A 26,330-nucleotide genomic window follows, 5' to 3' on the forward strand; every position below is an offset into this window, starting at 1 on the left:
CTGCCGCTGGGTCTACCATTAGCGGTCCTTAACGTTAGCGGCCCGCTCACAAACTGCCGCTGGGTCTAATGTTAGCGGTCCTTAACGTTAGCAGTCCGCTCACCCACTACCGCTGGGTCTAACGTTAGCAGTCCGCTGACCCACTGCCGCTGGGTCTACCATTAGCGGTCCTTAACGTTAGCGGTCCGCTGACCCGCTACCGCTGGGTCTACCGTTAGCGGTCTGTACCGCTGGGTCTACCGTTAGCGGAGAACGTCTCCCGAGCTGCGTCGGGCGGCTCTCCTGTCAATATGACAACTACCAACAATCGCCATTTTGTAGTGTACCAATCAAATGACCACGGCAAACAGTTGAATGGCCTTTCTGTCCATTTAATTTCTACGGTTACACCCCTACAAAACATATCGTCATATTTCAGAGGAGGTTGTTTTTTTTCCTCACGTGTGCCTCACGATTTTAAAACATCACATCTGAGAGATTTTACTCCGCACACGGACGGGAAGCTCTTTCTTTCTTTCTTTCTTTCTTTCTTTCTGACAACAACCTGGTCTTTTATATCGCCTGTAACCTGTGAGATATGTTTGTACATAAAGTCCCTATAAGCTGTTTTTATATATAAGTGCTCATTCAGCTGCTCCAACAACAAAAAAAAGAAATGTTTCCAAATCTTTCTTTTTGATTTGACATTATATTTTCCGTTGTCATGACTTTGCACAGTTCTAGTTAGACCACTTTAATCTTCTTTTCTTTCTGTTACGTGATCCGTAAACGTATCCTCATGTAAGAAATGCTGAGAAAGTTTTGCTGCTTTTTTTCTGTTTTTTTTTTTTTTTTTGTGCTTTATTTCTTGACTTGTTACCGTCTCCGAGAGTCCGTCCTGGTTCGGAGGAAATGCACTCAAAGTCTAAGTTAGTTCCAGTTGTCGTGCTCGGTTTAGCTGTAATTATTTCATACTGCTGCAGTTTTGATGTCAATACCAAGATGAGTTTGAATTTTATATTTTTACGAATGTGGGCGCAAAGATTCAAAAATGTCACACACACCGTTTTCACGTACACGTGTTATCGCACGGTAGTACCCCCTCCCAAAAAGAAGGCTGCAAAGTGTGTGTCTGTGTGTGTCTGTGTGTGTCTGTGTGTGTCTGTGTGTGTGTGTGTGTGTGTGCGTCTGTGTGTGTGTGTGTGCGTCTGTGTGTGTGTGTGTGTGTGTGTGTGTGTGTCTGTGTGTGTGTCTGCGTGTGTGTCTGTGTGTGTGTGTGTATGTGTGTGTGTGTGTGTATGTGTGTGTGTTTGTGTGTGTGTCTGCGTGTGTGTATGTGTGTATGTGTGTGTGTCTGTGTGTGTGCGTCTGTGTGTGCGTCTGTGTGTGTGCGTCTGTGTGTGTGTGTGTGCGTCTGTGTGTGTGTGTGTGTGGTGTGTGCGTCTGTGTGTGTGTGTGTCTGTGTGTGTGTGTGTGCGTCTGTGTGTGTGTCTGTATGTGTGTGTGTTTGTGTGTGCGTGTGGTGTGTGCGTCTGTGTGTGTGTGTGTCTGTGTGTGTGTGTGGTGTGTGTGTTTGTGTGTGTGTGTGTCTGTGTGTGTCTGTATGTCTGCGTGTGTGTGTTTGTGTGTGTGTGTGTGTGTGTGTGTGCGTCTGTGTGTGTGTGTGTGGTGTGTGCGTGTGTGTGTGTGTGTGTGTGTGTCTGTGTGTGTGTGTTTGTGTGTGCGTCTGTGTGTGTGTGTGTCTGTGTGTGTGTGTGTGTGTGTCTGTGTGTGTGTGTGTGCGTCTGTGTGTGTGTGTGTTTGTGTGTGCGTGTGGTGTGTGTGTGTGTGTCTGTGTGTGTGTGTGTGTGTGTGTGTGTGTGTGTGTGTGTGTGTGTGTCTGATTTAATTTAGACGAGCTTTAAAAAAACGTTTTTTTCTCAGACTGTGGCGTGAAGCAGGACGGACTTTTCTCAGAGACGACAACAACACCGCTGCCAAATTAATTTAGCTGTACAGACACCGACTGTAGCTTTAAGATCATTTCCTGTTTGTCATTTTTAACTTTGCACACTCACCCATAGTGTTGAGAAGTAAAATATGAAGACAGACACTGTTTATATGTAGCTGGATCAAAATGTGATTCGCTTACGAAATTTCTGCTTTCAAAGAATGTTTTTTAAGCCAAAAAAATGAGACAGATTTTGTAAGAAAAAAGTCTTACGATGGCTGTAATATAAGAAGAAACGTGTTCAGTATTCATGAATGTGTTTCTGTCTCGTCCTGCTCTCCTTTATGTCCTCGCAGAGTTTCCCTGTCCTGGTTTTCTTGTCCTGTAAATGTTTTTAAGTGTCCCGTTGACTCCCAGAAGTCTCAAGGCTCAAATCGTTGTAAGTCCAATTATATTTGTCTTTTAATTTAACGTACATCCTCCAGTGTGATTCGAGGCTTTCTTCACCCCTGTTATACATCAAACTATCACTTTAAAGGACAATTCTGGCACAAAACGAGCCTAGGGGTTATTAACTGATGTGTACCTACTCTGTCGCTCTCTGGGACATGTTTTCATGCTAATCTAATGAGTTTGGAGCTTTAACGAGGCTGTCGGTACACGATCCGTTCTGCCTGCACGATCGCTAAACGAACGCGCAAAATGTTCGCGCAAAATGTTCGCGCATTCGCTGTTGTACAAGGATTTACGACACTGCACGATCTGTTCCACGCTTCCGGTCGACAGCCAAGCTAACGTTAGTTTAGCTAACAGCTAATTCGGCTAACCGCTAGCTGATTGTAGCGGTCTGCCGTTAGCCTCCACAGGCAAGCTAACGTTAGTTTAGCTAACAGCTAATTCGGCTAACTGCTAGCTGAGACAGCATGTAATAACTTTAAAAGACCCTCAAAATAAAACGTGAAAATAACCGTTAACATATATAACAAACACCTAACATATATAACAGCTGTTACGTCAGTTCTACTTTACTTGTGCTCATTTAAAATATAATCACTCAATACTTGTCTTTATTGTTATTACTGTGAAGTCTTAATTTAGCTGTAGCCTGCTTTTCCCATTACGTTTGACTTAACGTTATTTTAGACTGAATCTAGCTGTCAGCTAGTAGTTAGCCAAATTAGCTGTTAGCTAAACTAACGTTAGCTTCCCGGTGGAGGCTAGCCATAGGCTAGCGTGGAACAGATCGTGCAGGTCGTATCCTCGGTAAAACAGTATTATCTTGCGCATGTGCAGAACGGATCGTGCAGGCAGAACGGATCGTGTACCGACAGAGGCTACCGCGGACCGCTGGTTAGCTTACAATGCTAGTATGTAGGGCATGGGGACACTCAAATTAAATCGCTATTTAATACCACTAAAAAGGCTCGAAATATCACCACACTTTAACGTTAGCACACACACTTTAGCATAGCATAACTATCTGTACACTTACAACGTTGTCAATGCTTCGGTTCACATTTAGGGACCCTAATTATGCTAACATTAAAGTGTGGTGATATTTCGAGCCTTTTTAGTGGTATTAAATAGCGATTTAATTTGAGTGTCCCCATGCCCTACATACTAGCATTGTAAGCTAACCAGCGGTCCGCGGTAGCCTCGTTAAAGCTCCAAACTCATTAGATTAGCATTAAAACATGTCCCAGAGAGAGACAGAGTAGGTACACATCAGTTAATAACCCCTAGGATCGTTTTGCGCCGGAATTGTCCTTTAAAGGTGCTCTAAGCGATGTCACGCGTTTGTAACGGTACAGATCCATTTGACCGACACGACTGAAGCGTGATGTCACGACGTCATACATCCGTGGTTGATGCTCCACGCCCTTGACCGGCAGCTGATTGGACGAACGCCTGACGTTCGTCCAATCAGGAGGAGGAGGGAGGAGTGAGCTAGCCTCCATTTTGTTTGAAAATACCTCGAACGTCAACAAGAAGTGACGTCACCCAACATCGCTTAGAGCACCTTTAAGTAACAATCATAGGCGTAATTTACAACCCCATCCTAGGCTGTTTTTTGGAAGGTTTTGCCGCTTATTTTCGGCGTTTTTGTCGTCTTTCTGGAGATTTTTTTGTTGTTTATTTTCAGCGTTTTTTTCATCTTTCTGGAGATTTTTTTGTTGCTTATTTTCGGCGTTTTTGTCGTCTTTCTGGAGATTTTTTTGTTGCTTATTTTCAGCGTTTTTTTCATCTTTCTGGAGATTTTTTTGTTGCTTGTTTTCGGCGTTTTTGTCGTCTTTCTGGAGATTTTTTTGTTGCTTATTTTCGGCGTTTTTGTCGCCTCTATTGAAGCTTTTTTTTGCGAAGTTCATGGCACTTTTCCCACAGTTTTTCGCGCCCTTTCTGACATTTGTCACCTTTTGAGATTGAGATATTTTTTTCTACAATTTTTCCGATGTATTTGTCTCTTTTTTTCAACATTTTTGTAATGTTTTTCAGGTTTTACCCCGATGTTTTAGTCTCTTTTTTCAAGTTTTTTGTCTACAATTTTTTGTTGTCTTTGTCGTTTTTCTTGATACATGCAGACGTGTCCCGGGCCATCCCTGGAGATCTCCCCCCCAAAATCTACGCCCGTGATAACGATCCACTCTCACCCTAACCCTCCCGTCTCGCTGGAGTTGTATCTCTTTTAACTGATTACTGAGATGGTTTGGGCCTTGTTGACACTGTCGCTCAAAGAAGCGAGTTCACCTCTAAAATATATTTTCATACATCTTCAGCAGCTGATTTAATTTTTAAGCGCCATTGTGTAAGTTAGCGCTGTCTGTGGTTCGAAGGACCGCCAGGATCTGGACGTTCTCACGTTTTTATGATACTTTAGGTAATTGAAGTGCCCTTTCTTTTCTGTTTGTTTTTCCTGTTTGTCGTCACTAAGACAGACCCGTAGCGAGTAGCTGGTCAACGTTTCAGTATTAAAGCCGTATTTCACTCTGGAGAAAACGCAGCCATTTCTCAGCACCGAAACTGACCCTCCCTGCAACCCGTAGCTCCTCTGCGTCGCACCGTTTAGTTCTGACCAGGCTCAACAGTATTTAGTTTTTCACGTAGCCAAAGTTCGTAGCTATCTTACAGTCTTAAGTCAAACTTAATACTTAGATTAGGGCCACAAGATATGTTTGAAATCTTCGGGGAAATAATCTTTATTCAAGGGGTCATTTCTTGGCTTATTCTTCTACCCTCAAAGTCAAGAAGGAACTCTTAAAAACATTTTGTTTTCTCACAAAGAATGTCATGATCTCGATGGAAAAGTTTGCTTAGAAATATATTTGGGTTCCCCCCCGCCCGCCATTATAAGTCTTAGGTGCAGCACTTAAGCTGAATGAATGTGAAATGTGGCAAAAATGCACCAAAACAGTGAGAAAAAAATCGCTTAAAACCAGCGAAAAAGACTGCTCAAAAAAGCACCAAAACAGCAAGAAAAAACGCCATAAACAGCAAAAAATAAGTCCAAAAAGAGCGAGAAAAAGCAGCAAAACATCAGATAAAAACAGCAAGAAAAAAACGCCAAAAACAGCGAAAAAGAGCGCCAAAGCAGCAGAAAAAAAACAGCAAGAAATCGCTCAAAAAACTGAGAAAAAGCGCCCAAAACAGTGAGAAAAAGCAGCCAAAAGAGCGCCAAAACGGCAAGAAAAAACATCATAAACAGCGAGAAAAAGCGCCATAAAGAGTGAGAGAGAGCGCCAAAACTGCGAAAACAAATTTGCTTAAAAACTGAGAAAAAGAGCTCCAAAAACAGCGAGAAAAACAGAAAAATGCATCAAACTACTAAAACACTTTTGTCAGATCTAATGATTGTTGTTGACTTTTTTAGCGCGTTTTCAAGAGATCTTTGATTGTTATTTCGATGTCGACTTCCCAGAATGTCAGAAACATTTTTTTCATAATCCCGAAGATTGTTACAAAATGTTGAGCGACGGGATCATTTTGTCGTGATCCTAAGAAAACCAAAGAAAGAGAAAATGTATAAAATGATTAATTATAAGATTTTGGCGGGGACAGATGCTAGGACATCAAATCTCCAATGTACAGCATTCATAGCTGTTGCCCTAGAAGGCTTTTAAACGGTCAAACAGTTTAATAAATTATGAAGTATTACATTTTATAATTACACATCAGAATGCTCTAAGGAGTATTTCAGTCTTTATGCTAAGCTAAGCTAAGCGGCTACTGGCTCTAGCCTTATTTATTTGCGAGACAATTATGAGAGTGGTGTATATACTAGTGGTAGTAAAACAAAAAGTCCCTAAATGTGACTGTAACATTGAAAAATTCCAGCAAAAACGTTGAAAAAAAGGTCATTTTTTAAATTTTGACCCTGGAGGACAAGAGCAACGCAACCGCAGAAAAGCCGCGTGACGCTGAAACTCCAGCTTCATTGTCGCGTCCAAAATCCGACAAAAAGGACAATTTCGGCGCAAAATGAACTTAGGGGTTAATAACACATGTGTCCCGAGTCGACCGTTCTCTGGGACGTGTTTTCATGCTAATCTAATGCGTCTCTAGCTTCAAACAAGCTAGCACAAACCGCTGATTAGCTGCTAACGCTAGCTTTCGTTAGCCTTTGTTTTTATTTCGGCTCCCAACAGCTTAGCGCTTACACGCTGCCTGAGTGGCTCAAGCCGCGCCGAAAACGCGTGCATGCTAGAAATAGGACCGACGCCCATTTTTCACGCGACACGCAAGCATGTTGAAGCGTTTCCAGGCAACATAGAATACGAAAATATGCTTATATGTCGTTTTGACACAAATACATTTAATAAATGACATTTTGATGCTTGAAAGTCTCGAGGTTTTGACATACGAAATATTCTGTAGCCTATTTTGCCGTCAATACTGCCGTTGCAGTTGTCTTTGCTGTAATCAAATCAGTATATATTTGTTTAACAGGGTATTATTTCATTTTATCAATGGGAAACATCCATGTGTAGAGACGAGGCTAGCAGCTAGCAGCTAGCAGCAGCAGCGCCGCGTCAGAGACAAAGACATAGAAAAATCCACGCAGCTGACACGCCACGCTCACGCCACGAAGGCAGTGTGTAGCCGGCTTTACAAAGTTCTCAATACTTCGGTTTACATGTAGGGACCCTCATTATGCTACTGACTTTATGACTTCTTTCGACATACTATACATGATTTTTTATGATTTTTCGACATACTATACTATGACTTTTTGACTTTTTCGACATACTATACTATGACTTTTTTACTTTTTCGACATACTATACTATGACTTTTTTACTTTTTTCAACATACTATACTATGACTTTTTTACTTTTTTCGACATACTATAGTATGACTTTTTATGATTTTTCGAAATACTATACAACTTTTTATTACTTTTTTTGACATACTATGACTTTTTCGACGTACTATACTATGACTTTTTATTACTTTTGTCGACATACTATACTACAACTTTTTATTACTTTTGTCGACATACTATGACTTCTTTCGACATACTATGACTTTTTATGACTTTTGTCGACATACTATGACTTCTTTCGACATACTATGACTTTTTATGACTTTTCGACATACTAAACTTAATTTTTTTCGACATACTATACTATGACTTTTTATCACTTTTTTTCGGCATACTATAACTGACTTTTTATGACTTTTCGACATACTATACTTTAATTTTTTTTCGACATACTATACTATGACTTTTTTCGACATACTATACTATGACTCTTTAATTCTATTATTAAACAACCCTCATTCTGCTACCGTGGAAGTGTGGTGCTATTTTGAGTCTTGTTAGTGGTATAGAAATAGCGATTTACCATACCAGCGTTAGCAGCTAATCAGCGGTTTGCGCTAGCTAGTTTAAAGCTAGCGACGCATTAGATTAGCATGACAACAGATCCCAGAGAACGGTCGACTCGGGACACATATATATTAACCCCTAGGTTCATTTTGCGCCAGAATTGTCCTTTTTAAAGTGCTGAAAAATGACGCCAGAGTGAGTTACGACTTTAAAAGAAATAATGAAAAAATAAGGGCTGCTAGAGTTTTAATCGACATGATGAAAAGGGAAGTAAAAGCACATCTATGGAAACATTCACACAAGTATTTTTTCAAAATGTAAATATTTTTTTCTTTCTGTTCTTTTTTCTTTCTTCTTTTTGGACAAACTCTCTTCATAAGACAGATGAGATGAGATGATGTATTTTTATGCAACTGTAAAATAAAAATCTATATTCAAAGTGTTCATTCCCTCCTGAGGATCTCATGGCTGTATAAATGACGCAGAATGACTTTTTAGTTTTTAGCGGAAACAATTCATCTACACTCTATGAATATATAAATATATATTATATTGTATATGAAAACTCAATAAAAGAAAATCTGTATTATATAAGAAAATGTGTTTGTGTTATTGTGTTTATGTACATACTATACTATGACTTTTCATGACTTTTCGACATACTATACTATGACTTTTTATGATTTTTTTACATACTATACTATGACTTTTTTACTTTTTCGACATACTATACTATTTTTATGATTTTTCGACATATTATACTATGACTTTTTATGATTTTTTGACATACTATGACTTTTTTTCGACTTTTTTCGACATACTATACTATGACTTTTTACTTTTTCGACATACTATACTATGACTTTTTATGACTTTTTTCATGATTTTTTTTTAAATACTATACTATGACTTTTTACTTTTTCGACATACTATACTATTACTTTTTATGATTTTTCGACATATTATACTATGACTTTTTATGATTTTTTGACATACTATGACTTTTTTTCGACTTTTTTCGACATACTATACTATAACTTTTTATGATTTTTCGACATACTATACTATGACTTTTTTACTTTTTCGACATACTATACTATGACTTTTTATGATTTTTTTCGACATACTATACTATGACTTTTTTACTTTTTCGACATACTATACTATGACTTTTTTACTTTTTCGACATACTATACTATGACTTTTTATGACTTTTTTCATGATTTTTTTTTTTAAATACTATACTATGACTTTTTATCACTTTTTTCGACATACTATACTATGACTTTTATGACTTTTTCGACATTCTATACTATGAATTTTTATGACTTTTTTCATGATTTTTTTTGACATATCAGCCACTTCTCATATCCATGCTGTCAGCATTTAAACATGCTCTCCTCTCCGTGGTGGTCAGCAGTCTTTCAGAGCATTGTCCCCTCCCAGCTCCCCCCTTTCTCCTCCAGCTCATCATTCCAGCACCAGGTCCAGCCTCTTCCATCCATCTTCCAGAGCTCAGCTCCTTCTTCATATTCTCCACCATCACTAGAGTCTAGACTCCATCGGGGGGGGGGGGTCCTCCATCATGATGACGTCACCACGGGTCTCATCACCAAAGACTGTTTTTCACCCGTGCACATTTTAATAAATAATTGTTCACCTAAATGAGTCTGTCCTGATTGAATGACTTTTTATGACTTTTGTCGACATACTATACTATGACTTTTTCTAAAAATAATTTCAACATACTATACTATGACTTTTTATTACTTTTGTCGACATACTATACTATGACTTTTTCGATTTTTTTCGACATAATATACGGACTTTTTTTGACTTACTATACTATGACTTTTTATAAGTTTTTCGACATACTATACTACAACTTTTTATTACTTTTTTTTGACATACTATACTATGACTTTTGACTTTTTTCGACGTACTATACTATGACTTTTGACTTTTTTCGACGTACTATACTATGACATTACTTTTGTCGACATACTATACTATGACTTTTTCGACGTACTATACTATGACTTTTTAATTCTATTATTAAACAAATTTTTTTGTATCTTTTCAGCAGAATGGACCAGATTCTTTTCTTTTCTAACTCACCAACACTAAACACACAATCACACCACATCATCCAACAAGACCAAGAACACACAACCAATTCTGAGTTTAGTCTTTATTTTTACTAAACACAATCAAACATAATGTTTTTAGGGGAAACAAGTCATCTACACTCAATGAATATATAAATATATATTATATTGTATATGAAAACTCAATAAAAGAAAATCTGTATTATATAAGAAAATGTGTTTGTGTTATTGTGTTTATGTACATACTATACTATGACTTTTTATCACTTTTCGACATACTATACTATGACTTTTACTTTTTTGACATACTACACTATGACTTTTTATGACTTTTCGACATACTATACTATGACTTTTTATCACTTTTCGACATACTATACTATGACTTTTACTTTTTTGACATACTACACTATGACTTTTTATGACTTTTCGACATACTATACTATGACTTTTTATGATTTTTATAAATACTATACTATGACTTTTTATGATTTTTTCGACATACTATATTATGACTTTTTTTTACTTTTTTTCGACATACTATACTATGACTTTTTGATTTTTCGACATACTATACTTTAATTTCTTTCGACATACTATACTATGACTTTTTTTTAACTTTTTTTAAATACTATACTATGACTTTTTTTTTTTACTTTTTTAAATACTATACTATGACTTTTTTTTTTTTTTTACTTTTTTTAAATACTATACTATGACTTTTTATGACTTTTCAGCCACTTCTCATATCCATGCTGTCAGCATTTAAACATGCTCTCCTCTCCGTGGTGGTCAGCAGTCTTTCAGAGCATTGTCCCCTCCCAGCTCCCCCCTTTCTCCTCCAGCTCATCATTCCAGCGCCAGGTCCAGCCTCTTCCATCCATCTTCCAGAGCTCAGCTCCTTCTTCATATTCTCCACCATCACTAGAGTCTAGACTCCATCGGGGGGGGGGGGTCCTCCATCATGATGACGTCACCACGGGTCTCATCACCAAAGACTGTTTTCCATCCGTCTGAGTCTGTCCTGATTGAATTAATTTTTATGACTTTTGTCGACATACTATACTATGACTTTATAGGTTTTTTTCGACATATTATACTACAACTTTTTATTACTTTTGTCGACATACTATACTATGACATTTTCTAAAAATAATTTCAACATACTATACTATGACTTTTTATTACTTTTGTCGACATACTATACTATGACTTTTTCGATTTTTTTCGACATAATATACGGACTTTTTTTGACTTACTATACTATGACTTTTTATAAGTTTTTCGACATACTATACTACAACTTTTTATTACTTTTTTTTGACATACTATACTATGACTTTTGACTTTTTTCGACATACTATACTATGACTTTTTATTACTTTTGTCAACATACTATACTATGACTTTTTTCGACGTACTATACTATGACTTTTTAATTCTATTATTAAACAAATTTTTTTTGTATCTTTTCAGCAGAATGGACCAGATTCCTTTCTTTTCTAACTCACCAACACTAAACACACAATCACACCACATCATCCTACAAGACCAAGAACACACAACCAATTCTGAGTTTAGTCTTTATTTTTACTAAACACAATCAAACATAATGAAAATGGTGTTTTGTACATCTCTCCCAGCCACTGATTGATAAAATGTTCAACTCAAAAAGCAGATTTTCTAACTCGCTACCATCATGATGACCAACTATCAGGAACAGTGACAAGTTAAAAGACAAGTCTGGCTTCCTATCGGCAAATACTCACTAGATCAGTGGTTCCCAACCTTTTTTCTTTGGCGCCCCCCCTACTTATGTCTAAGAAACGCTGAGCCCCTGCTCCGAAACCGAAGTTGAGGTAACTTTCCCTTACTTTCTTTTTTGATACAGAGGAGTTATCAGCACTTATACATTTCTCCGCCATGTTTCGTTCATAAAATAGTGATGCCGTGGCGGGATGATAGCAGCTATCAGCTAGCAGCTAGCAGCTGACCTGATGACAGCAGGGTCCCAGGTTAAGAGGTCCCGGAGGTCTGGCCTACTAAGTAGCCTGCCTACAATTTTAAGCGAGAACAAAAATACATAGTTTTTATACAGACTTTTGTATACATTATATATTCTAGTGTATTATCATAATTTGTTTAACGTGCAAATATTTTTTTTTTACCTCAACCTCAAACCAGATAAAGACTTGCGCCCCCCCTGAGATCTTTGCCGCCCCCCTTAGGGGTCCCCGGACCCCAGGTTGGGAACCACTGCACTAGAGCACCAAATGTGGGTTCATCCGCCGCTGAAAATAGTCCCCAACGAATGTTCTCCTGTTTGTTGGATACAAACTACAGTGAGCAGGCGTTTTAGGACATTACTGACACACTATGTATTTGTGTTTTTAAACATTTATCTCCGAAGTCAGACAGTATTGAGCCACGCACGAACACGCCGTTGGTTTGCGTCTGAACATGAGATTTGTTGACTTTAAAGGCTGATTTATGCTTCTGCGTCGATGCGTTCTGTGCCTCGCCGTGCACCTTCAAAAACTGCAACTTTGCATCGAGGCGACGCAGACCACAAGGACTGTGATTGGTCGACTCGTCCTGCGTGTTGATAGCAAGAGGGTTAGCTTTGCTTCAGAGCTCGTAGCTCCTATGGCGCCATTCTGATGCTACCAAGCCATCACCTCCCGTTAGCATCCCATTGACTGCCATTCATTCTGACGTCACTTTGACAGAGAATAACTTTACATCTGAAGAGTTTAAAGACTCTATTTGTCCGTTGTTTATTTCTAAAGAAACACGACAATGTATAAAAGGCTCCATTACCTTGTACCTCACGTTATGGCTCCGTAGCAGACGTTTTTATAAAAATAGGCTAACGATTGGGTCATAACCACGAGACTTACTGTCTCATAGTAGAGGAATTACCGTATAGTACAGGAGAAGCTCTCAGGCAGTTTGGACTTCCATTAGCTGTTTAAGTTTAATTACTAATGTTAACTATCATTTTAGTGATCAATAATTAGCCTGTGTCTATGTTATCTCCTTACATATACCTACGCTCTCCGTCTCTGCTAGATTGGGAATGATTGAGATTTCTCTTGGCACAGCTACCAGAAGACTTCCAACTTTCAGACAGGTTGCTCACGTCACATCTACGTCTTCAAGCTCAGTTGGAGGCTGCTCAGTAACGCTCAGCCATCACCGGGAAAGATCTTCTAACATCCTTCACTGGTCTCCGTCCAGAGACACGGGATCTGGTGCTCCATTTATATATGTCTATGGTTGATAGTTGGTGTTTCCAGCAGCTACTGTGGGGAGTAGCAACATGCTAGTTCACTGACATCAGCTTTGCAAATAAACTCAGACATATTTTGGTTCCAATGACGGGGTTATCCGTTTGTAAAGTGTCTATATGTCAGTAACGTTTTGAAATTAGCACTTCGCCAGCAAGCAGTACTTTGTGGGCAGTTGTGCTAAAGTTACCTTGCTAACATAACATAAACTGGCTGGCAGACACCTCGCAAATAACCTCAGGCTTATTTTCTGGTTACAGTTACTAGGTCAATGGATTTTACTGGGTCTATTTCTCGATACTTTTTACAAAATCTAAGCAAGAAAAGGCCAAACAAATAAGATTAAAGGTGCCGTAGGTCGGATTAGGAAGATCCAGGACTTAGGCAAAAAATTTGTACATCGACAACTTCTCAGTCCCTCCCCCCCTTTCTGCTAAAGCCCAAAACGGTCTCCTAAGCCCCTCCCCCACAAGGGAGAATGAATGCGTGTGCATGAGCAGTGATTGACACGCAGTTAGCCCCCCCCCCCCCCCCCAGCCCTGATTGGTGCATCTGAACAGTTAGACACTCCCCCTGGCCCTGATTGGTGCATCTGAACAGTTAGACACGCCCCCTGGCCCTGATTGGTGCATCTGAACAGGGAGCGGTGGATTTTTGCAAATCACACTACAGGCTGTAGGTGGAGCCAGAGGAGCTGGATTTTTTTGTAATGACCTGCTTCCTGTAGTTCTACTGGAACATAGGGTCAGTTTCAGCAAATATGACAGAAAGTTAGTTTTATAAGTCTTACCTACTGCACCTTTAATATTTTAGCACGATAGTCTATGGGGTTTGCCATTTTGAGTACCGTTTAGATGGTGAGCGACACAGACGACACCCCCTAGCGTTATGGCGGTGAAATGCACCGCGCTGCAAAGCAACCCCGACGCAGAACTCCGAAAGATCCGAACTCCGTCACGATGGCGTAGGAGCGACAGCGTAGCTACGGCGTGGAGTTGACGCAGAAGCATAAAACAAAAGTATAGTAAAACAGAAGCAAAAAATCCTTAAAGAAAAACGTAAAATAACACCTGACTCGTCTTTTAAGGTTGGCTGACTCGGAGGGGAAACGTGTTGATGAACGGTCTCGTTAGTTTGTTATTTTAAAGCTTCCAATTTCCCCCAAAAATAAATCACTTCCTGCTTTTCTGAAGATGTTTTTCAGAGTCCTCAAAGACTCTTCGAACCATCCGGATGAAAAAATATTTCTGCACAATAACAACTAATTTTAACTGTTTCTTTGATGGGTCTCTCTTGTCCGCTCTACTTGGTTGGTTGGTTGGTTGGTTGGTTGGTAGATAGATTCACGTTTCTTCCAATATTTTATGTCTTCATACAAAATAAGGTGATCATATTTAGCTTGTGTAAACGTCGTTACACACCAACCAGACGGCCAAATGTCGGCAGTAAAGCCAGTGTGACTGATCAGTCTCCCCGAGTTGGTCCAAAAAGTTCCTCAGAACACCGAAGAGACGAGACGTAATACGTCTCCATAACAGCAGGCGGCGCTAATCTGGATTGTCGCCCAAAAAATGAAAACCGGCAGCTGATTGGACGAACGCGTCACGTGGGTCTGGTTTCTCCGGAAATTCACAGCCAGACTGTCATGGCGGCTCGTTCAGAATACGATCTCATGCATGTCTGCAGTTGCTGAATCTGTCTTCATTTCAGATCAACAAAGGTCAGTTTAAAAGATTTTCATCAGATTTTGAGAGGACTCTAGTCACGCTCATCCCGCTCCCCGTTTCCTGGTTAGCTCTCCACCAATCAGATTGGTCATTGAGTCCGACTGCCGGCAGCGCCCGCCCCGCCGATTATACATCAGTCAAATCGGCCAAAATGAAGGACGGCGGCTCATCAGACGGACGACGGCACGGGACACGGTTTACGGTCCCAGAAGACTATCTCATTGAACGTACCTCAAGCCCGGACAGAGTAGTTTAAAAAGGCTTTCATGTTTGCTGCTCCTTCTACTGGGAACGACCTACAGAAAACACTCAAACTACACGGTCTAATGTCCTTAAATGACTTTAAAGGTTACGTTAAAACCATAGAACATGAGTGCAGATGTTTTAACTAATGGTACTTTGATTTAATTGAAATGCACTTGAGATGTCTTTGCCTCTTTTGTGATTGTAAATTGTTTTTATATGTAATTAACTTGTTCTGCCATCTTGGACAGGTCTCTCTTGAAAAAGAGATTTTATATCTCAATGAGACTAACTTAAAAAATAAAAAACACACCGACCAGACTCGAGTCACCGACCTCGCCAGACTGTCCGGCGGCCGATTACCGGCTCGGTGTGTCTCGGGCTCTACACACAGAATGTCAATATTTTTATTTCAGTCTTTCACATTTAATAAAGTTTTTGTCTCTTTCCTGTAACTGTCTTTTGTACTAAAGCCTGGTTCACACGGGACGATTTTAAGAGAGAGACCCCACACACGGCAAAATCAACGATCACACACGAACCGATCTGACTCCCGAGCATTCCCAGGTCAGACGGGAAATCTCGCAAAATCCCTCGAGATCAAACGTGACTTCAGAGTAAACAATCATGGCGGACGAAGAGGACGCAGTGGCGATAGTTTGTAGTTTGTTTCTAACCAAAAAAAAAACGTTATCAAAAGAAAAGGCGACGGTCAAAGAAGTGGAGACAACGCCAGCATGGACTATTCTTGCTCTACTTATCTCCGACGTCCACCGGACTTTCTGGTGCGCCGTGCCGCCGGCTGTTTTGATGTTGTTTCCCGGTGCTTTCCTCGCCGCCTCGTCACCTCTCTTTCTGATTGGCTACACGCCACAGTCCACAGGCTGCGTGCTCGTTTGTCCCCGGGGGGACACCACACACCAGGAGGAATCGGGCCAAAACAATCCAACATGTTGGATATCCCCGATTTGAGATGGGAGCGGTCCCGACGTCCTTCCGAGCAGACGAGAGCAGTCTTAACACACCACACACGGCAGGAACATCTGATCACATTATTTTACCATAATCGGAGCATCCTTAAGATTGTCAGAAGGGGGGAATCGGGGCTAAAATCGGCCTAATTATCCTGCCGTGGGAACCAGGCTTTAGACAAATCAAACTTCTTGGATTAAACTACAGCTGCATCTTGAGATTAGGGTTAAAAACGGTATCATGTTGCAGCAGAACGGAAACTTTTCCATCCAGACGGTCTGAAGCGTCTTCACACCTTCACCTTGTGTGTCTTTTTAACCCTCCTGTTGTCTTTAGGTCTGATTTCACCCATTTAAAAAAAAGTTTCTCTATCACAAATTTGGGTTTCTTTCAAATTGTCAAAAAAAAATAATAACGTGGATGGTTCCCTACAACCATTACTCTTCACATGTTAAATAATCAGTTCACTACTTTCATTGAATTTGTATGTTTTATTCAATTTTATAGCATTTGAAAAAAAAATTTTTTTATAAAAGAACGTTGAAAAAAGGGGAAAATATGTCGAAAAAAAGCTTCAAAAACGTCTGAAGAGCAGAAAAAAATATACAAAAAATATCGGAAAAAGTGTCTAAAAAGACGACCTAAATTCTGACATTTTTTATTTTAAATTTTGACCCAGAAAAACTAAAAGTTGCAGGTCGACAACGCTCAATGGTGTTTTAAGCCCCCAACATCGACTTCAAGGCATCCTAAAGGCCTTTTTATAGTGGTGCACACACATATACACATACAGACAGACACACGTTTGTTTCACTATCTTTGTAGGGACCTGTCATTGACATAATGCATTCCCTAGCCCCTTACCCTAACCTTAACCATCACCACTAAATGCCTAACCTTAACCCTTACCCTCACCCTAACCCTAACCTAATTCTAACCCTAATCCTAAAACCAAGTCTTAACCCTCAAACAGCCCTTTAACTTTGTGGGGTCCAGCATTTTGGCCCCACAAAGCTGTCCGGACCCCACAAGTATACTGGACTCCCCGGTTTTTGGACCCCACGAATATAGTAAAAACAAACACACACACACACACACACACACACACACACACACACACACAGTATAAACCAGGCCTCTTACGTAGGCTATGGAGACAGCTGTGTGTGGAGCTGCCGCAGGACTATAAAACGGCCCTAACCCTAACCATCGCCTAATCCTACTGCCTTCCAGGCAGCAAGTTTTTTTTGCTGCAGGATGGTGGGGGAAGACTCATGAATATTCATTAGGGAACTCATCCCTGATTGGCTAACCCTGACATTCTTCCCCTAACCATAACCAATCCCACCAGAGCAGGCAACCAGTCCTAGCCATTCAGAGGGAGAGTAGGGCGGGTTCTTCCGCCACCATCCTGCAACAGAACAAACGTCGGAGGCTTAAAACACCAAACACGAAGACAACAGGAGGGTTACCGTACGTCCACACCGCCGCCGACTTGAGCTGCAAAGAAGCTCTGGCCGCCCGGTCGAGGACGCTGGTCAGAAAGTCCGGGGAAGCTGTTTGAGGCTTTGGCCGCTCTGACGTAGCAGCATTCTATGTTCATCATGGAAAAAGATCAAGCAGCCACTGCACGGCCAATACACTGACACTAGAAACCTTTTATAAATGACATATATAATGACAGAATGTGTATTGGTTGTTGGTCGCAGCGGTGTCTGTTAGCAGTTAGCTCGCTCGTTAGCCGCTGAACCGCAGCAGCGTGCAGGCAGAGCGAGCAGCCGCCAGCTGTTGATCCGTGCAGGACTTCACCGTGAGCGGACTGTTTAGAGACCATGTGACCGGCAGGTAACGTTAACTGGTCCCTATACGCAAATATCATAAATGATAGGGAACCCAGCAACGGCCATGATGAGCTTCTCCTCCTTTTTCTCTGAACTAATGTTTTGGTAGGAACCAAAGTTTACATCGTATGTTTCTCTGGAATCAGCCAGCGTGAAGGACGTCTATATTCTGATTGGTTGCCGCTGAACCGCGTCATAGCTCATTACCATAAAGTTGACCTACTTTCAACTTTCTGATTGACGCTCTGGTCGCTCAAAACGCCCAAAACGTGACGCCGACAGATTTTCCGCTCCTTGCAGCTGAGAGAAGCAGCTTCCATTGAAAATGAACGACTTCCTGTATCTTTAGAAGATCAAGTCGGCGGCGGTGTGGACGTACGGTCGGCGGCGGTGTGGACGTACGGTCGGCGGCGGTGTGGACGTACAGTCGGCGGCGGTGTGGACGTACGGTCGGCGGCGGTGTGGACGTACGGTCGGCGGCGGTGTGGACGTACGGTTGGCGGCGGTGTGGACGTACGGTCGGCGGCGGTGTGGACGTACGGTCGGCCGCGGTGTGGACGTACGGTCGGCGGCGGTGTGGACGTACAGTCGGCGGCGGTGTGGACGTACGGTCGGCCGCGGTGCGGACGTACGGTCGGCCGCGGTGTGGATGTGTGGACGTACGGACGGCCGCGGTGCGGACGTACGGCCGGCGGCGGTGTGGACGTACAGTCAGAAGATGAGAAGTGTAGCGCTGTGGCTCATACGTTACGTGTTACCGTGGTAATCGAGGGATTCAATGACTGATTCACGGATGAAATAAGTACTCAGAGGACATACGACTTATTTGAGTGAAACTTTATCAACTGCCCCCCCCCACAGCATGGTTTCTTCATATTAAATCTCTCTTCAACACTGATCTGTGGCTTCTTCATGATAACAGCACAGGACGTAGAAAACTTATAACCGACGCGTTTCTGCTTTCTAAAACTTTTCAGAAATTGAAATTTTTTTCCAAACAGAAACTGAACTGAAAACATAATTCTGCTGCACAAAAATAAGTCTAAATGTCTCCTAAGAGGACGAAGTTACCGGCTGTCTTTGAAAAAAGAAAATAATATAATATTTTAACTTGGGTGCCCTGGATTATTTCTCATTTTTTAAACATTTTGTGGGTTTTTTTTTTCACCCTGAACTTAAAAAAATGAACACCACGCAGAGAGATGTGTGTGTGATTTAAAATGTGGACAGATGAGCGTCAGGTAACGGCAGAGCAGAGCCTGTAGGGAAGTTAAAAAAGGTTGTTGGAGTCAGCTGGGAGGTCAAAGGTCAGCGGGACAGCAGGGGGAGGTCACTGGAGTTCATGATGAGGCTCGAGTCCAAGTTCAGGCTCTCTGAGGACGACACAGCGTGAGACAACAACTCAAAATAATCATCATTTACAACTGATTCTCATTGCAATGATCCAATATTGATTCATAAAATCCAGCATCCATCTGTGTTTGTCTCATTGAAACTAGACTGACAGGAGGGTCAAACTCTGTTTCACTGAGGGCCGCACAGGAAACAGACAATATTACCATAGACGTATGGACACGCTGTGATTTCATCGGAAAACTCAGATATGCCAAAAATGTTGGAAAAAAATGACAAAATGATAGGAAAAAGAGCAAGAGAAATGTTAAAAACAACCAAGAGAAATGTTAAAAAAACAAGAGAAATGTTGAAAAAATAAGAGAAATGTTGAAAAAATAAGAGAAATGTTGAAAAAATAAGAGAAATGTTGAAAAAAAACAAGAGAAATGTTGAAAAAAAAAGAGAAATGTTGAAAAAATAAGAGAAATGTTGAAAAAATAAGAGAAATGTTGAAAAAAAAACAAGAGAAATGTTGAAAAAACAAGAGAAATGTTGAAAAAAAACAAGAGAAATGTTGAAAAAAAACAAGAGAAATGTTGAAAAAAACAAGAGAAATGTTGAAAAAATAAGAGAAATGTTGAAAAAATAAGAGAAATGTTGAAAAAATAAGAGAAATGTTGAAAAAAAACAAGAGAAATGTTGAAAAACAAGAGAAATATTAAAAAAAAAACAAGAGAAATGTTGAAAAAAGTAAAAAAAAAACAAGAGAAATGTTAAAAAAACAAGAGAAATGTTGAAAAAAGTTGAAAAAAAACAAGAGAAATGTTAAAAAAAACAAACAAGAGAAATGTTGAAAAAGGTTGGAAAATAGCGTCAAAAATGTCAAAAAAGGTGGCAAGAATTTAGGAAAAAGCGACAAAAAGTAGTCGGGCCGAAATGTATTTTGAACCTAACTTCATATTGGGGCCACATCAAAGTTTGCGAGGGGCCAGATTTGGCCCGCGGGCCTTATGTTTGACACACGTGAACTAAAGAACTAAGGAGTCCGTTGGTACCAACGATGCTACGCTAGCTTGTTGGGATAGAGGATGTGCACATGTACAGGCTACGGTTGCCCAGGCAACAGCCGGTTTGCCCTGATTGGAGATCAGAGCCTAAATAAACTATCAACATAATAAGTCCCCTCCCTCTGGACCGTTATCGTTCTATATCGGAGTATGAAATAGGACTTCACCTTGGTCAAAGTTCAGCTTCTTGTTGGACGATCCGTCGCCGAGTCCTTCGATGTCCACGAGGTCGCTGTTCACGTCAGAGTCGTTGAGAGCGCTCAGAGTCACGTCTGCAGGGAGGAAGAGGAGGAGGAGGAGGAGGAGGAGGAGGAGGAGGAGGAGGAGGTGGAGGAAGAGGAGGAGGAAGAGGATGAAGAGGAGGAGGAGGAAGAGAAGGACGAGGAGGAGGAAGAGGAGGATGAGGTGGAGGAGGTGGAGGAAGAGGAGGAGGAGGTGGAGGAGGAGGAGGATGAAGAGGAGGAGGAGGAAGAGGAGGATGAACAGGAGGAGGAGGAAGAGAAGGACGAGGAGGAGGAAGAGGAGGTGGAGGAAGAGGAGGAGGAAGAGGAGGAGGAGGTGGAGGAGGAAGAGGAGGAGGAAGAGGTGGAGGAAGAGGATGAGGAAGAGGAGGAGGAGGAGGAGGAGGTGGAGGAAGAGGAGGAGGAAGAGGAGGAAGAGGAAGAGGAGGAGGAGGAAGAGGAGGATGAAGAGGAGGAGGATGAAGAGGAGGAGGAGGAAGAGGAGGAGGTGGAGGAAGAGGAGGAGGAGGTGGAGGAGGAAGAGGAGGAGGAGGAAGATGAGGAGGAGGAAGAGGAGGACGAGGAGGAGGAAGAGGAAGAGGAGGAAGAGGAGGAGGAGGATGAAGAGGAGGAGGAGGAGGAAGAGGAGGAAGAGGAGGACGAGAAGGAGGAAGAGGAGGAAGCATGTTAAAGTCTTCTGTCTTGCAACTGCACGGCCTATTTCTCTCTTAAAATGTTTTCAGAAACTATTTTAGTCCAATATGAGATCGTATTCTGAACGAGCCGCCATGACAGTCTGGCTGTGAATTTCAGACCCACGTGACGCGTTCGTCCAATCAGCTGCCGGTTTTCATTTTCTGGGAAACAATCAGACTGTTAATGGAAACAAGACAGAGCAGCGCCGCCTGCTGCTATGGAGACGTATTACGTTTCGTGCACGTGCAGAGCGTACGCTCAAGTCGGCGTCTCCTCAGTGTGTTTTGAGGCATTTTTTTGGACCTCGGGGACCCGACTGATCAGTCCGACTGGCTTTACTGCCGACGGTCGGCCGTCTGTCGTGTGTAAGCACCTTAAGGACCCCCCCCCCGAAGATCCCTGCCCTAGGCCGTTTATAAACTGCATTGCAAGTCTCAACCCTAGAACCTCTACACATTTAAATCCATTTTTAACACAATCTCGACGCTATACTTCCTGTCGTTTCTCACCTGCTGTCTTCTGTTTCTTGAGGGGCGGGGCCAGAGAGGGGCTGTTCTGCATGCCCGTCGCCACGACAACCTGCGAGGTCTGCACGGCGATCATGGCGGGCGCGGCGAGCGCCGGAGCCGGCGTCATGGCGGTTTTCTTGACGGTCTTCTTGGGCGATTCGGAGGAAATGGGCACGCGGCTGTCCTCGTACAGCTTCCTCTTCACCGTGCTCTTTATCTGAGCACTGCAGGGGGAAGAAATACCACGTTACACAGGAACACGCTAGCTTAGCTTAGCATAAAGACTGGAAACACCACGTTACACAGGAACACGCTAGCTTAGCTTAGCATAAAGACTGGAAACACCACGTTACACAGGAACACGCTAGCTTAACTTAGCATAAAGACTGGAAGCACCACGTTACACAGGAACACGCTAGCTTAGCTTAGCATAAAGACTGGAAACACCACGTTACACAGGAACACGCTAGCTTAGCTTAGCATAAAGACAGGAAACACCACGTTACACAGGAACACGCTAGCTTAGCTTAGCATAAAGACTGGAAACACCACGTTACACAGGAACACGATAGCTTAGCTTAGCATAAAGACTGGAAGCACCACGTTACACAGGAACACGCTAGCTTAGCTTAGCATAAAGACTGGAAGCACCACGTTACACAGGAACACGCTAGCTTAGCATAAAGACTGGAAACACCACGTTACACAGGAACACGCTAGCTTAACTTAGCATAAAGACTGGAAGCACCACGTTACACAGGAACACGCTAGCTTAGCTTAGCATAAAGACTGGAAACACCATGTTACACAGGAACAGGATAGCTTAGCTTAGCATAAAGACTGGAAGCACCACGTTACACAGGAACACGCTAGCTTAGCTTAGCATAAAGACAGGAAACACCACGTTACACAGGAACATGCTAGCTTAGCTTAGCATAAAGACTGGAAACACCACGTTACACAGATATACGCTAGCTTAGCTTAGCATAAAGACTAGAAACAGAGGGAAACTGCTAGCATGGCTCTCAGTCCAAAGCTAACAGAAGCTACCTTCCAGCTCCTGTTTAAACTGCTGTAGCTGGAGTCATTCAAAGGGGAATTGTGTAATGGTGCGTCTCAAGCACTTGTGTACTTATACTAGCTATATATATATATATATATATATATATATATATATATAGTACGTTCACATTGTCAAGTGTGGTCAAATGCAGTGCCCCTATATACAAAAACAAAAGTCCGAAAAAAGACGGTGAAATATTAAAAAAATAAAATAAAAAAATAAACCTTAAAAACGTAAAAAAAAAAATATATATATATATATATATATATATATATATATATCAAAATTCGGAAAAATAAATAAAATAAAAGTTAAAAAAAATGGGTGAAAAAAACGTCAAAAAAACATCGAAATAAAGGTGAAACTATGAAAAAAAAACAACATCGAAAAACTGTTACAAAGACATCAAAAACACTGGGACAAAAAGAGTTTTTTTGTGATTGTTGCAGGGCAAAAATCCTTGATTTTGCGGCACGTTTTCTTAAAAAATGCAATGGAATATGCGGGATATTTGCAGGGTTTGCAGCTTTTTGATGATGTTCACGTTGCGTAATTAGCAACGGGGGTTAGCTTCACTTCAGAGCTCGTAGCTCCTATGGCGCCATTTTGATGCTACCAAGCCATCACCTCCCGTTAGCATCCCATTGACTGCCATTCATTCTGACGTCACTTTGACAGAAAATAACTTTACATCTGAAGAGTTTAAAGACTCTATTTGTCCGTTGTTTATTTCTAAAGAAACACGACAATGTATAAAAGGCTCCATTACCTTGTACCTCACGTTATGGCTCCGTAGCAGACGTTTTTATAAAAATAGGCTAACGATTGGGTCATAACCACGAGACTTACTGTCTCATAGTAGAGGAATTACCGTATAGTACAGGAGAAGCTCTCAGGCAGTTTGGACTTCCATTAGCTGTTTAAGTTTAATTACTAATGTTAACTATCATTTTAGTGATCAGTAATTAGCCTGTGTCTATGTTATCTCCTTACATATACCTACGCTCTCCGTCTCTGCTAGATTGGGAATGATTGAGATTTCTCTTGGCACAGCTACCAGAAGACTTCCAACTTTCAGACAGGTTGCTCACGTCACATCTACGTCTTCAAGCTCAGTTGGAGGCTGCTCAGTAACGCTCAGCCATCACCGGGAAAGAGCTTCTAACATCCTTCACTGGTCTCCGTCCAGAGACACGGGACCTGGTGGTCTCTCTTGTGTGAAGTAAACGCAACATTTTTCAACTTTCTGCTAAGATATATGCGAGACTGCAGACCTAGACCAGGACCGTCATGAGGAGCAGACCAGGACCAGGACCAGGATTAGGACCAGACCTAGACCAGGACCAGGATTAGGACCAGACCTAGACCAGGACCAGGATGAAGAGCAGACCTACACAGTGCGCTCTTTGATCACGGTGCTGATGTTGTTGAGGTCGTCTCCAAACCGACGCACCGCCAGACGCAGCATCTCGATCTCCGTCTCCGTCCATTTGGCTCTGAGGACCGAGACAGACTTCATCAGACTCAACAACACACACATTACACACACTCAACACACACACGTTACACACACACACGTTACACACACACTCAACACACACACGTTACACACACACACATTACACACACTCAACACACACACGTTACACACACACACGTTACACACACACACGTTACACACACACTCAACACACACACGTTACACACACAAACGTTACACACACACACTCAACACACACGTTACACACACGTTACACACACACTCAACACACACACGTTACACACACGTTACACACACACGTTACACACACTCAACATACACACGTTACACACACGTTACGCACACACTCAACACACACACGTTACACACACACTCAACACACGTTACACACACACATTACACACACACTCAACACACGTTACACACACACGTTACACACGTTACACACACACTCAACACACGTTACACACACACACGTTACACACACACTCAACACACACACGTTACACACACACGTTACACACGTTACACACACACGTTACACACACACTCAACACACGTTACACACACACTCAACACACGTTACACACACACGTTACACACACACTCAACACACACACGTTACACACACACTCAACACACGTTACACACACACACGTTACACACACACTCAACACACACACTCAACACACGTTACACACACGTTACACACACTCAACACACACACGTTACACACACACACTCAACACACGTTACACACACACACTCAACACACACACACACGTTACACACACACTCAACACACACACGTTACACACACACGTTACACACACGTTACACACACACGTTACACACACACTCAACACACACACGTTACACACACACTCAACACACACACGTTACACACACACTCAACACACACACGTTACACACACACTCAACACACACACGTTACACACACACTCAACACACACACGTTACACACACACTCAACACACACACACGTTACACACACACTCAACACACACACACGTTACACACGTTACACACACGTTACACACACGTTACACACACTCAACACACACACGTTACACACTCGTTACACACACACATTACACACACACACACACACAACACACACGTTACACACACACATTACAGACACTCAACAACACACACGTTACACACACTCAACACACACACACACACACACACATGGCTGAATGCGTTCCTCTGTGTTGATCCAGCAGGATCAACAACTCTGGTATACACATCAGTCAGAGGGTATTACCTAACATGGTTCTTTTTGGGTGTGTGTGTGTGTGTGTGTGTGTGTGTGTGTGTGTGTGTGTGTGTGTGTGTCTCTGGCCACGTCCACACGTACCAAAACGATCTTTTTTCTACCCGTCTTCCCTGGATTCGTTTTGAGATTTTATTCGTCCATACGGGGCCAGATCCAAAAGACTCAACCCGCTACTTCATACTCAGGCCTATAGGCGGCGCTGTTTCTGCTACACGGAGAAGAAGAGTTAACTTCCCGTCATAACATGACTAGCTAGACTAACGTTCTCTTAATACATCCGTGGACTATAATAACTTTCACCACTGCTCATTTTATAAAGGCCTCCGCAAGAAAACGTGTCTTTCTTTACATTGTATAATGTGCTGTTGGATTGCTTTTTAGTTTGCAATTCTGTCCTCCATCGGACATGATTGCAGCGCGCCAGCTAGCAGAGCTAACATTAGCGCGCTAACGTTAGCTCTGCTAGCTAACATCGGCAGTCAAACAAACATCAATGATCCAATGTCTTTTTGATAATCTACACGTTTTTCCTTGCAGTAGCTTTTCTACAATAAGCCGTGGTAAAAGTTACTATAATCCGCTAGTTATCTAGCTTCCACTTTATAAACGGCTAGCTAACCATAGCAGCTAACGTTAACGTCTACTTTAGCGATGTTTAACGTTAGCTACATGACGTTAGAATCCAGGACCGGCAGAGCAGAGGGAAGTGTCAGGGAGCAGA

The 26,330-nt window shown here is 41.8% G+C and overlaps 1 protein-coding gene across 1 annotated transcript in view; it reads right to left on the reverse strand.

Annotated features, from left to right (window-relative positions):
• Window positions 1–18,913: 18,913 nt before the first annotated feature.
• The window catches only part of LOC116054997 (chromatin complexes subunit BAP18), a 12,353-nt gene continuing 4,936 nt past the window's right edge, over window positions 18,914–26,330 (reverse strand). Inside the window, exons 3-6 of the mRNA XM_031306747.2 lie at window positions 24,200–24,301; window positions 21,743–21,966; window positions 20,484–20,588; window positions 18,914–19,287 (exon numbers count right to left, since the gene is read on the reverse strand). Coding sequence (XP_031162607.1) covers window positions 19,223–19,287; window positions 20,484–20,588; window positions 21,743–21,966; window positions 24,200–24,301 — 496 coding nt within the window. The 3' untranslated portion in view covers window positions 18,914–19,222. The remainder of the gene's footprint in view (window positions 19,288–20,483; window positions 20,589–21,742; window positions 21,967–24,199; window positions 24,302–26,330) is intronic.

The sequence above is a fragment of the Sander lucioperca genome, chromosome 13 (assembly GCF_008315115.2).
Source record: "Sander lucioperca isolate FBNREF2018 chromosome 13, SLUC_FBN_1.2, whole genome shotgun sequence".
NCBI lineage: Eukaryota > Metazoa > Chordata > Actinopteri > Perciformes > Percidae > Sander > Sander lucioperca.